This window comes from Lipophrys pholis (genome assembly GCF_963383615.2).
Source record: "Lipophrys pholis genome assembly, chromosome: 11".
NCBI lineage: Eukaryota > Metazoa > Chordata > Actinopteri > Blenniiformes > Blenniidae > Lipophrys > Lipophrys pholis.
The window spans coordinates 11172942-11186160 of record NC_137631.1 but is presented as its reverse complement, the minus strand read 5'-3'; the positions used below and the strand labels follow the sequence as shown (position 1 = coordinate 11186160).

Sequence of the window (13219 nt, the reverse complement as noted above, 5' to 3'; positions counted from 1 at the left end):
AAATTGCCCCTTCGTCTGGCTGACGGGTGGTCTCTTTTTCTTCTCTTGAACTACGCCGGTGCACACACAGAGGTTGCCGTCTTGTTGTCTCCGTCTCTTTCTTCCCTCTTTGCTGCGCTTGTTGTGGAGGAGACGGCTGGAGGCCAGACTGATGGCAAATTGATCCGGCCGGTCACAGATGGAGATGGGTGAGTGAAGCCTGAGTGGCTCAGACCTCCGAGTGTCACGTTTCTCCCGTTTCTCTCGTTTCTCTCGTTTCTCCTAAAGTGTAGTTTTCCAAGCAAAACATTTTTTTTGCCCAAGAGTCCCCCCTCCTCTACACGTCTGTATTATCAAAGTCAGAAACACTGATCGTGACACGGAACGTAAACGCCCTCATCAGTGAGGCGCTCAGCTGCAGAGCCAGAATCGAAAGAGGAAGTGCAAACTTCTTCGCCTCCTCCACTTCCTCTTGTTTGTGCTTATCTTTCACCCCTGTGATCGGTTTTCTTTTAAAGCAACTGTACCAAACTGAGTGCAGCCGGGCTTTTTGCATTAATAGGATTCACAAGAGCTTCCACTCAGGTTGAGTGCAGCCACTCCAGTTCTTACGTCGCTGCTGTGACACTATGCACAGTTGACATCAGTTAAGGAACCCAATTGAACAGAAGTCACGCTTTTCTGTGGCGTTGCTCCCCGAGAGCTGAAGGTAAGCTTTTTAAAATTGACTTTTTTGTTTATGGCCTTGTTTGAAAGTTAGTGTCAACATCAAGGAAAGAGAAGCAGCAGCACATGCACACACATTAAAAAAAAACAAAAAAAAAAACCCAGAGAGAGAAAAGTTGCTCACCTTTGTCTTTGCTCTGCTTCAGATCCAGGAAACAACAGCCTTATGCACCCCAGGTCACGTCTGTTATGTCAGACTGTGTTACTTCATGTGTTTTCATGTGCTTCTATGTCTCCAACCATAAGACTGGAAATGTCTAGAGGGAGAAGTGCAGTCCTGCAAGTCTGCTAGGATCTACAGTGCTTGATGTGCTGTGTGTAACACTGAGATAAGAGAAAAGGAAGTGAGGAAACTAAACATCTTCCTCTCACAGTTTGACGTGTTTTGGTCCAGATCAGTTGGAATCTGTGCTTTTTCAAAAACATCTCACATCCTCAGTGGAGCGTTGTATTCAAGTGGAGCCCAAGACTGTTTTTCTTTTATACTTGAGAAACTGAAATTGAAATGGGGCAAAACTTCCTCTGCACAGTAACCTGTCAGTTCAATCAACATCACACCACGCCGGTCAATGAGTCAATCCCCACAGCAGTGGCCAAGAGTCGAGCAACACGACCGAGGACACGGAATGAGACTTTCTGCCAAACACATTGCTGGTCAAAGCGTTTCTTCACTCTGGTGAAGTTTATATTTTCGCACTTCATCTGAAGGGGTTTGAGCAGAGTTAACCCTTTGCAGGATTTGTTGACAGGCCGGCCAGCAGCAGTGGATTTCTCACCTTGAGGGGGAACGATGGAGGCTGACATCTTCCTGTATCACAAAGAGGAAGACACGCTGGATGTTGAGTCTTTTCAGGGTACGTGTGCGTTTAGCAGACTGGAAAATCTCCAAGCACAGGCTCAGTTACCCGCCCGCGAAGCCAGTCAATCTCACTCTGTCAGAGTTGATTGGAGTGCCAAAGTGAAATGGCATGTTTCAGCTCATTGACGTTAATCCCTGATACAGACATCAGTGGAAACCATGCTGCTTTTGGTGAGAAGCGTCACATCACAGCTGATTCAGTGCTTCAGTTTAATCTCATCAATATCCATGCAGTCACCGCTCTAGAATTGTGTGAGCGGCAAGGCTCGGTTGGTAGAGCGGTCATCTTCCAATCGAACGGTTGCAGGTTCAATTCCCATCTCCACCTGTCCACATGCTGAAGTGTCCTTGGGCCAGACACTGAACCACAGCTGCCCCCATTGGAGTGACAGCACGTTGCATGGCTGTACCCTCCGCGTGTGTGAATGTGATTAGTGATGTAAAGCAATTTGGTACTGCTCACACGGTTGAAAAAGTGTTATATAAGTGGTGTAATCAAGAATTCTGAAGATAAATATTCTATTTATTTCACATAAAAAAAATATTTGGGTTTTATTGTTTATATTTCTGGCTTAAGTACTGTAAAAAGAAAATACACTATCTCAAAATGACAATATTGAACAATTTCCAAAATATGGAACATATATTTTAATGATATTTTATTGTTTCCCGAGGAACATGTCAGGGGGATCAATAGGATATGAGAAACACTTTAATTTTGAATTCAAGTACAGTCTTCAGTATGACCATACATATAATTCTAACAACAAAAGGGGCGTTCATACCTCATGACAGAGTGTAACTTTTGTATCCTTCTGTTCCTAAAAGGGATTGGTTGTTATTAATGTCTGGACCAAATTAATTCTGAGACCAGACTCTTGTGTGGGTTGCTAAATCCTTCCTACTGAGCATTATATGTATATTCCTGATTTTCATCTTGGTTTTTTTTTCTCTAAAATTATCACATTGTAAAAATACCACATAGATGCTTATCCTCACTTCCCCTCACAGGGGATGGCTCTCATCCGAGCTATGGACGAAAGGCACCCTGGACAGTGTGCAGATCCATTACTCATTCAATGCATGTCTTCGGAGTGTAAGATAAATCATATTCTGTCCAAAAATCTAAACAATAAAGCCCTACAGCCTGGAAGCAACAAGCCACCGTCTTTATGATTGTGACATAACACTATTGAACCCTACACCGCCGTGAAAATTGAAAAAGCTTAATTGTGATTTTACAGTGCATTGCAGCTAGTTTGTTCACTTGCAAACAAGATGCTTTGTCAGTATTTTTGTAACCATTCAGTCTTCAACCATTTGGTAGAGCAAGGGAAGTAAGGATCTACTTCAGAAAGTCCTGGTACTCTGCAGAGAATTCACATTGATTTTAAATAGTCGAGTACAAAGAGCTTCACTTTGTTTCAAAAAAGGCCTTGTGCCGTTTGATAATGCCAAATGTTTAAAGTTGTGGTTTAAATGAGATGTGTCTACATTTTAAAGAACCTAGTTCTGTTTTAAAAAGTGTGTGGTTAGAAAAGTCAAGGTGGAATGTTGATGTTTTAGAATTAAAGGTCTATGTCTTATTTAGGGACTCTGGATCCATTTTAACAAGTGGAGCTCTCATCTGAAAACATCATTTTTCCTTTTTTTTCAGATGAGATGATGTTAAAAGCTTAAAAAATTGGCTCCATTGGGAAACATCTGTCTGTAACTAAACAGAAGTGAAAATAAAAACAAAACATATATGTATATGTACAATTCTATGGCTCATTATCCTAATTAAACTGTTAAATATTTAAAAAAAAAAAGTGTATTTCACGAATAATGAAACACGTTTTCACATACAGGAGAGAAGAGAAAAGTCATTCAGCCAGCATCTTTAAAAGACCCCAAACTTGAAAAGCTTAAGGAGGTAAGAAAACTGCAAACAGACGTTCATTTAAGAATCTGTCAAAATGTGAAATCAAAAGCTCCTCCAGGAAAACCACAGAGCTGCATTCATGAATCGCATACAGCGATATTTACACATAAAGCAATGAAGAACACAAATAATATCACATGCAGTGAAAATGAAATGAACATAATTACAAGAGGTGACAGGAGACAACTCTGTCACAGCAAGGAGCCAGATATTAAAGCACAGTTTAAGATGGCAGAACTAGAAACTCAAAACAAAGCTGACATGTCTTGTACAAGAAGAAAACAAAAGAAATGTCAGGCGTTCTCAAGCAGTGTTTTGTATTTGTCGGCATTTTCACCTAATTTTAGATCAAATTATCTTTAAAAATGTATTATAGAATTCACAAAAGATTTCACATGGTTTCTTTTTTTTTTTTTTTTCATCTCACTGGCAATAGTGGTTGGAACTGAGAGGGTTTGATGTGTCTGACTATGTGATGAATCGTGTCTTGGTAGGCGCTGGGTGATTGGATCAATAGGACTTTGAGAGCAGATCACATAGTGGTTCAGAGTCTGGAGGAGGATCTGTACGACGGGCTGGTACTTCATCACTTGCTGTGTGAGATAATACACATTTTGATATTCCATTAATTGCATGCCTTCCTTTTATTCCAATTAGAACACTGAAAAAAAAAAAAAAATACTGAAATGCTGACTCTCTCCATGCAGCCAGACTGGGTGGTGTGCACTTGTCCGTGGACGAGATAGCGCTGACCAGCACGGCTCAGATCCACAAGCTGGAGGTGGTCCTGGAAGAGCTGGACAAGAGACTGGGTCTGCAGGACGGCAGCGGGATCAAATGGGACGTCAAACGTGAGTCACGCAGCTGACTGTGCTTCAGCAGCTGAGCAACAAGTGAACAAATGTTCTCTGCTGGCACACATTGCCGCAGGATTTGGTGTTAGCGCGATACCGCCATATAAGCTTACGCCAACTGTGAGAGATATTAGAGGAGATAAAATGTGCTGGCATTATTTGGATCCCTTTAAATCACCTGTTTGTGGGATTATTTCACATTTGCTGCGTTGTGGAAATAAAGAGAGGTCAAGTTAAAAGCTGGATTTTTGAACACACGATTTCTAAGTCAAATAATCCCGTTTTATTATTTTATTGTGGTAGCAGTTGCACACCAAAATAATTATGGTTGTGGGGTACAATACAATCATAATTCTTGGAATCAGTTTGATTCAACACATTTCTGATTATGTCCAAGTGAGTGTGACCTTTGGCCTCTTCATATCAATGCAGCATCTCTGCAGTTTCCCAAAATATCTTTCCAACAGCTGTCAGATCACGTTGCCAGACGCAACTTCTCTTTCCTGTCCTCCTTCCTCTTCTTTGCACCACCGGCACCGGCTCCTCGCGCACATAAAACAGCTTGTAGCAACACAATAACAACAACAACAACACAATATAGTAGAGATCATTTCATACAGCACTTGAGAGAGACTGTGGGCGTACAGCCTGGGGATGCCGCAGCAGAGGATTTCTCAGAAAGAGATTCTGAAAAATAACAGAATACTCTGTCTTTGCCTCACAACTTAACCTAAAAGGACAGAGATCAACTTCCTCGATGGATTGATCTCATGTAGCACAACAGAACTGGATGATCAAATTCATTCGATGAAATTAACACAGTAATGCTGGATTATATTCAGGTAGCTGCAATATGGTGTGGGCTGGCAGGTTGCCAGTGCATCTGTATGGAGAAAAGAGGGCCAGGGACACATTCACGCCACGGTGACACGGCAATTTAACCGGGAATAATTCAGCTGCGAAGCAAGAACACGAAAACCCACCAAACACATTTGATTTACAGGCATTGTCAAAAACTATCTGATGTATTCAGAGGTCATTAAATATAAATGTTATTTTCCAATTTTCTCTGTTTACTCGCTCCTGCTTTGCTCTGTTTTCTGTCACATCAGTGAACGCTTGATTGGGGTGTGTTTTGTTCTCTGTTTGACCGTCAGTCATCCACAGCAAAGACCTCCTGGCCACTCTCCATCTCCTGGTTGCCATGGTGAGATGTTTCCAGCCCGACGTGGATTTGCCCCCGAACGTCAAAGTTGAAGTCGTAGTCGTGGAAGTGAGTCTCATCTCGAACTCGAGCACCTTTTTCTGCTCCGTGTCTGTCTGGAAGAAACTCACTGGGTGGAACTGCTGCTCAGTTGAGGTTCATTTTTATTTTCTCACAGGTCAGCAAAAGTGGAATCAAGTCAGATGTGCAGACAGAAGTCCTCACAGAGGAAAGGTGAGGGGATTTTTGTCCTGCTGGATTCTGTGAATAGGAGTAAAACACAGGATTCACCTTTATTTTTGTTGGGGGTCTTTTTTTCATCCTCTTCAGCAGGGATGCAGACTCAGCTTCCCTCGGCAATACTGAAAGTGAGTGAATGTGATCAGAGGGTGAAGGGATGGAACATCTTGAATGTCGTCCAAACAGCATTACAGCACACTGACACATTTATTTTCTGGCTGTCTGGTCACCCAGGGGAGGATCCCATAGAGCAACTGCTGAAGCTTGATGCTCACAAGGTCAACACGGTGAAGAAGGTACAACAAGGACGAGAGAAGTGCTGAGACAGCCAGGTGTTCACTCAACTCTGCTGTGAGCGACAAGCCGTAGTGCTCGGAAGGCAGATGAATACTTTTCAGTATTCCTACAACATATGTGTTACGGATGTAGTGTAACTACTGTAGGGTAGAATTAGATATCAATCTTGTTTATAGAAGTAGCTGTAATTTCTCCATTCGTTATTAATGGAACTCTGTTCTTAGTTTCTTTGTCTAAACCTTTTGTCAGTACACTTCAATGTAAATATATTTAGTCATACTAACACACAGAGGAGCTGAAAATCTTCACATTGCTGAAGGGGAAACTCAGGATCAGCAGTGAAGAATTCCAGTTGCTTTAGTCGTGGAGCTAGTGTATCAGTTTCTGCAAATAATTTGTTATCAGGTACTCAAAAAACGTGAGATAAACTACAAAATTCATAAAAAAAATGTGTCAGGTATGTATAAATAAAAGCTGATGTTAATTTGCAAGATGCTGTCAAGAGAAATGACTTAATTCAGGTTTAAAAAGTAAACAGTGGGTGAATTGAGCATTTCAATGTGAGACAATTCTTCAGCTCTAAAATGGCTCAATGTAAATTCAGTTATTAGTGCTTTAAGTGGGCTGGTATACACCGGTAAGCTATACCGGCACTTTAAAATTTTACCCCTCAGTGCACCGGGACTTTTTTCTAGCGTACGACCATACCGGAATTTTTCGTCGTTTTCGGACTATAAGCCTCTACTTTTTTCACACGTTTTGACCTTAACCCTAAACAATGAGGCCAATTTATGGATTTTTAACGGGTAAACGAGCTTCATGCCAATAATTCATGGGTGATGCGCTCATGTGCATCACGTAACTCCACCCTGCTGCGCTCGGTGGCTGACCAATCCACCTCCTCAGAGGAAAATCTTCTCTCCTCAAAATCACAATCAGCAGTAATTTCATAAATGTTACTGCTGCAAGTATACAGGTTACATTTATATGTTACTTTATGTTGCACTGTTCCCAACACTGCTTGAGACTGAGCTGAAGCGTCTTGCTCTCAGAGCACAATACATACGGTCCAGTTTCCTGTAGTAACACCAGGAGGCTGGTATTTTTTATTTTTTTTTGATTGATATTCCTCAATTAATATTTGAATACACTGTCATGACATTTGGTAAAAAAGGTCATATTTCCATCTGAAGTCTAATAAGTGAACACACCATTCATGCTGTGACAAACTCATTGCTGGAGGAACTTCTAGTTCTATACATTGAACTTATACCTGAAAATGTCAGCTTTCATTTCAAACTTACTAATCTTCCCTGTAACCCTTCCCTTTTTCAGGCCATCTTACATTTTGTCAACCAAAATATGGCCAATGTGGGGCTTCAGGTGTCTGATATGGACAAACAGGTAATAAGATTCATTCTGAAGGTTGCTTCTTGATGCTTATATACTGACTCGTTTCCTTTCCCCTTGAGGTAATGTGCCTGTCCTCTGACGTGTTTCTGTGTCCCATGTGTCTCTTGTTCAGTTTGCTGATGGAGTGATTCTGCTGCTGCTGATTGGACAGCTTGAGGGTTTCTTCATCCCCCTCTTTGACTTCAACTTGACCCCTGTCAACCACTCTGAGATGGTAAGATATGGACTCATTTTGGATTCATGAAACATTAAGAGCTTCCTCACAGAGGTGATATGTCAATACCGAACAGAGGCTCACTTAACATTTAACTGTTATAAATACATCCGGCCTGTGGCGAATAGGTGATGTGGGTTTCATTTTCAACATTTCATTATATTAAAAATTTAATTGCATTAAAATTTAATTAACAAAAATTCTATTTGGAGTTCCTTCAGTTTTTTTTTTAAACCGTCATTTTATCTGATTAATTTCCACAGAGTGCTTTAGTTTGATTTATAACTTCAACTGATATGAAATACATTTTTTCATCTTCTTTGACCTAATCACATCTAATTCCTTTGTGAGCAGAGTGGATAATGAAATACAACACTAAGATCTGATTCTGAATGGAAACTATTGCAATATGTGCTGTGAGGAAATGACTTCTTCCACAATTACCATAAAGAAAAGTATATGCAACATTTCTTCTGTGTGATGGCTCACTTGCGATGCTCTCTTTGGTTTGACTTTACTTGGAAGAATAAGATGATACCGTATGAAAGTTATACCTATAATCCTCTCACTGAAAACAAGATAAATGTTGAATTAACACCATTTCCACACTTATTTAGTTGCAGATAGGTTTCAAATGTATTGCAAATGCAATAATATAAACCAAACACAAAATAAATAATGTGCACATTGAGCTAATCTGGCGAGTTAAACCCTGGAACAGTGTTGTACACACGCAGAAACAACCGGTATGTCATCAGCTATAAAAAGTTTTTAGAACTTACTGCCACCCAAAAGCAACATTTGCTGCATTTTATTTGTTATATTTCCACATGCTTCTCACAATCTGTCACCAAGTTGATGTGGCTGATAAAAGGGTCAAATTTGCCACAGTCTACGTGTCGTTCTTTCTTTTGAATTATTTGAATCACTTCTAGTGATGATCAACACTTATGTCAAGAGCATATATATGAAAAAGTATCTTCTTGCAACTTAAACGTGTTTCTTTCTGATGTTTGAGTGTATATGAGTTACAGAATTTGTACAAATTTAACTTAAATTTCACTTTTCTGGATAAAAAATGTGGTGCGATTCTGTTTGACCTGCAGGTTCACAACGTGACTTTGGCCTTGGACCTGCTGAATGATTCTGGCCTGCAGATATCTAACGTTGCTCCACAAGGTGAAAGAGCCCCACTTGCTTCATACAAAAACCCACTCTGACTTCTTTACACATTTTGAAATGCCATTCCTGGTGAATTGAAGAACAACAACAACAACGACTGAAAAACAAAAACAATAACAGCAGAAGACCCGTGAGCAAAATGATTCTAACAACCGACACTCAAGCTTCAAGATAGCGGCGTCAAACTAATTCAGATGATATCCTCTATCAGGAGTGTTTATCAGTGACACGCCACAATCTGTTTGTGTATCAGGAAGGAAATCGCTGGTGTAGTTTGAGTTAATCTCCGCTGCACAGCGCGGTGAGGCTTTGACAGTATTTTGGGAGGGGAAGACCGAAGTGCGGAGGGGATTTGAATGGGTGTGAATTGCGTCTGGATGTGGAGCACTGCAGATGATTGGCTCAGTCCGAGGCCATCACCGTTCATTTAGAGGAGGGGAGCGGGCGACAGTCTCAAGGGGACGGTGTCACTTGGTGGCCGCTGATAGACACAGAGATTTAACCTCGCCGCTATGGCTTTATCTGCGGAAGATATGTAATTTGTATTCATGAGCACAGCTACTGCATATCACACAGTTCTCAGGCCGATCTCCAGAAATATCCGGAGTGCATCTCTTTACTGTAAAAATGTCTGTGGAATCTCAGGCGTTTCTGAGATACAACTTACAAGTGAAAAGATCGGATTTCAGCTTTCTAACCACGGAATAACATCTTCTTGAATCGTGCCATAAACCAAACATCATGCCTCACAAAACCTCTGAAAAGCTTAAATGTACAATATTTCTAATGCTAATTTAATAAGTTTAAAAGATTTGCACCCTGATTTAACCAAAGATTGAAAGAGGAAGTTTAGTATGTATGTGACAAGTTGGTGGCACTCTGTAGGTTTGAATGTGCAATATGTAATGTTAAATGGCACAAATAATCTTTTCACTGTTAACAGTCATCATATATTGAAAAAAAGTGTTTTGTGCCGTATGGTGATTTTATTTGTAATCCAGTTCAGTATTCAATCTAATTGTGCAATATCACACTGAAGCACGAGAAGATGGTCTTGTGAGAAACATTCAGTTTATGTTCAGTCTTATAAGTGAAGCAGAAGGTGCCAGTTCTTGAAGGTTTAATAGTAAAAAAAACACTATGATTGGAAACACTCTCTGCAAACTGGATGCTAGACCCAACAGCCAGTGTTCACATGATTAGTAGGAAACAGGACTGTAACACATGAATCCAGCTATTAAACTTGTATATTTGCCTCGAATCAATTAACTTTTGATCTGTAATTTCTCTCATAAACAATATTGATCACATTGTCCTTGATCCCACGCACATCTCCTTAAATGATTTTATAGACCAAACTATATTTACTGTTATTCAACACTAAAGGGAAGATTCAATCAAAGCTGGTGACTTTCTCAATTGTCAGCAAATTCTATTTGCATGATCACTTGCGATATTTAAAAATGTAATCAGCTGCAAATCCAGTTTTCACCAGATTGTAGTGGTTATAAGTCCATGATTTAATATCGCTTTATTCAGAAGCCCTTTTCAGTTAATTGTGTAGAGTATATTTATCTGATGAATTTAAGGAGTAATGCTTCTTGTATTTCTATAATAAATCTCCATGAACTCTGTTGTATGTTTCGGGTTGCTTTTACCTTTATCCCCCCCCACCCTGTTCCAGCCTGGAGGATAGTTTGAACTGCGCAGACGCAGCACTGTAGGACTGATTAGTTTCGAGTCTGGAGTTTTAATCACTGTATGCCTGTGTTTGGTGTGACTCTAAATAAACGAGACAGAAATAGAGAGAGTGACCGAGTGAGTTACTGACTGGTTTAAGTGTGTGAATTAATCAATGGCAAAATGGATCAACTTCACTTCCCCGCCAATCCACTATTGACAGGATGAGCTTTGTCTGTGAGCTTCAATCTCCCTCTCCCTTCCCCTCAACGTAACCCGCCCGCCAGACAGCCTGTAATTGGGGAATAAATCCTAAACACGATAACTGTTAATGTAAAGACCGGCGCAATTAATCTGAGCCAGGAGCAAGCAGCTAATTTAATTCATTTTTAGTGTCTTTTTAATTAACGGCATAATTGCTGAGATGGAATGAGGAGTCCCAGTACTGGGAGCCTAAAAAGGCTGCATGCTCTGTGCATTAATGAGGTTAGCCATTGGTGGAGTCTATCTTTATGACACATTTATTTGGTTAGTGTATTTCACAACAGAGGGCAATTTTGTCATGATCGCATCTCTCCAAGGACGTATTGATTAACTTAATGTTTTTGTGTCCCCCTGATCTATGACCTGTTGGAGAGCATTATGACATTAGGCATTAGCTAATGCTGGTCACAGGTTCACCATATTTTCACTGCTGCTGTGGTCGAAGGACACTAATGTGTGTTATCTCTCTGGACTTTTTTGGCAGATATCGTCTCTCAGGACATCGCAGCCACCATGAAGGTCCTGTATTTGCTGTTCAAGAAGCACAAAGCCAAATGCGAGAGGACGTCACGTGAAAAATAACTGAGCACCTGAATTTGTGGCGCAAGCAGATGTATGCATGATGTTTTTACAGAAAGAAATAGAGACTGAAGATAATTAAAAGGTTAACTTGAGACAAACAATTAAAGCTGTGGTTTTTAAAGTGGGGTGAACTTCACCTAGAGTGTCAATTGCTTTGATTTTTTTGAAACGTACTTGTTCAGAAAATAGTAAATTATTATTTTGCATCTATGCAAAAGTGTCGCCTATACTCAGACTATAAGTCAAGACTAAGTAGGTATTTCATATGAAAAGTGCCTGAATAGCCGGTTCAGACTTTTAAATCCTGTAAAAGAATATTTAAACGTTCTGCGGGTAAAACTTCAAGGATCAAGGTTGGTGCTGATGGAGGCAGCTGCAGCAGCGGAATGACTTTGGCATGGTATTCGAAGATGGAGAGTGAAAAAGGGGCTGAGTTATGGCTGACCGCTCCTGACCGAACCACTAATGGGAAAAGCCCGAACAAAGCAGCTGATGCAAGTCAGGTGATGCCGACGCAATTTTCAGTGGCCTGCCTCACAAAGACTCCTGCGGAGAGCTGAGTACTCGGCGGCATCGATTTTAACAAAAGCAATAAGGTGGGTTTTGACAAACCTCAGAAACAAACTTCTCTGAAACGATTGTGACTGAGACTAATTAAAAAAAAAAAAATCTGTCAGTGATGAAAATCAAAAAGTAAAGTTCAGAAAATCTTGGATCATTAAAGTGCATACAGGAAATCCCCAAGTACTGCCACTGCTTTGTTTGTTACACAAGGACAAAATTGGTCACGGAAATAAGCCAGCCAAGTCAAGTGAGCGGTACTTAAGCACATGTCCAATTGACCTGATTCAATTACTTTGGGATACTTCCTACCTGAACGAATAAGAATATGCATCAACATGGAAAATATATTTTCTGTTATGGTTTGTCACAGTTGTCTGCTCTATCTTTAACCCTGTTCATTCTCCACTGGCAGCCTGTGGACTAACAGCACTGGTGGAGGCTGTAGTTAACCTTGACTCTACGACGGATGTGTATCACTTTCGTGGTCTACATGTTTGAATTTCAAAATGTTTTATGCAGAATACCACTCATGATGTAACTGTCTGGTTATTTATCTAGAACTGGCATCACACAAGCATATCCCCTCTGAGGCTGGATAGGAAACACAATGGCACTGGCTCGCTGAAATTGTATGGTGGCCATTTTCGAGGACGGCTACCAATTTTAACAAAGTTATTGCATATTTGAGATGCAAACTTTTTTCCCAGAGGGACACGTACGGAAGAATGTCCAAATTACAGCACAGTCTACAGGTAAAGTTCATTGTCTGAAATCTTCTGCACTCACTTGCGTTTCTTTGGCTCTGCCATTTGTGGTGACCAGCAGTGTCTCCAGTGAGGTACAAACCCTGAACTGGATAACGGGGTACAGTTCGCTGAGTGCAAAATCTCCAAAGAAGAATATAGTTAAGCTTCATGAGTATCTTCCATTGTATTTATTATAATACAAAACTGGCAAAAAAAAATTGGTCCACGGGCCACAGTTTGGACTCCTCTGTAATAGACCAACGTCCAGGTTTTTACAACCCGCCTGTTTCTGTGCTAGCTGGCCTGTTTTACGATTTCTGATTGTTTGATCATGTTTTCTTATCCTTTCTCTCTCTTTTTTAAATTAATTCTTGTCAGTTACTTCAATTAGAATGGTCATTTTTGTGCCATTAACATTTTATCTGATAGCCAAAACTATTAAATAAGAAAATATGCATTAAGATCTGAATACTCATTAGTATTTATATGCC

General features: G+C 40.4%; 1 protein-coding gene across 14 annotated transcripts; it reads left to right on the top strand.

Annotated features, from left to right (window-relative positions):
* The first annotated feature begins 419 nt into the window (after positions 1-419).
* Positions 420-11565, top strand: parvg (parvin, gamma). Of its 14 annotated transcripts, XM_080475057.1 has the most exons (14): positions 443-688; positions 1236-1381; positions 1455-1559; positions 3415-3479; positions 3983-4085; positions 4196-4339; positions 5500-5615; positions 5725-5780; positions 5877-5914; positions 6021-6082; positions 7419-7487; positions 7609-7710; positions 8817-8889; positions 11321-11553. In XM_080475057.1, exons 3-14 carry the CDS (start codon positions 1496-1498, stop codon positions 11416-11418), a joined length of 990 nt encoding a protein of 329 aa, XP_080331183.1. In that variant the 5' UTR covers positions 443-688; positions 1236-1381; positions 1455-1495; the 3' UTR covers positions 11419-11553. The 14 variants fall into 14 exon arrangements, with proteins under 14 accessions (XP_080331187.1, XP_080331183.1, XP_080331182.1 ...); XM_080475061.1 differs by lacking the exon at positions 1236-1381 and having other exon boundaries at positions 420-688; positions 3983-4083; positions 5510-5615; XM_080475056.1 differs by having other exon boundaries at positions 471-688; positions 1236-1559.
* Positions 11566-13219: the final 1654 nt, after the last annotated feature.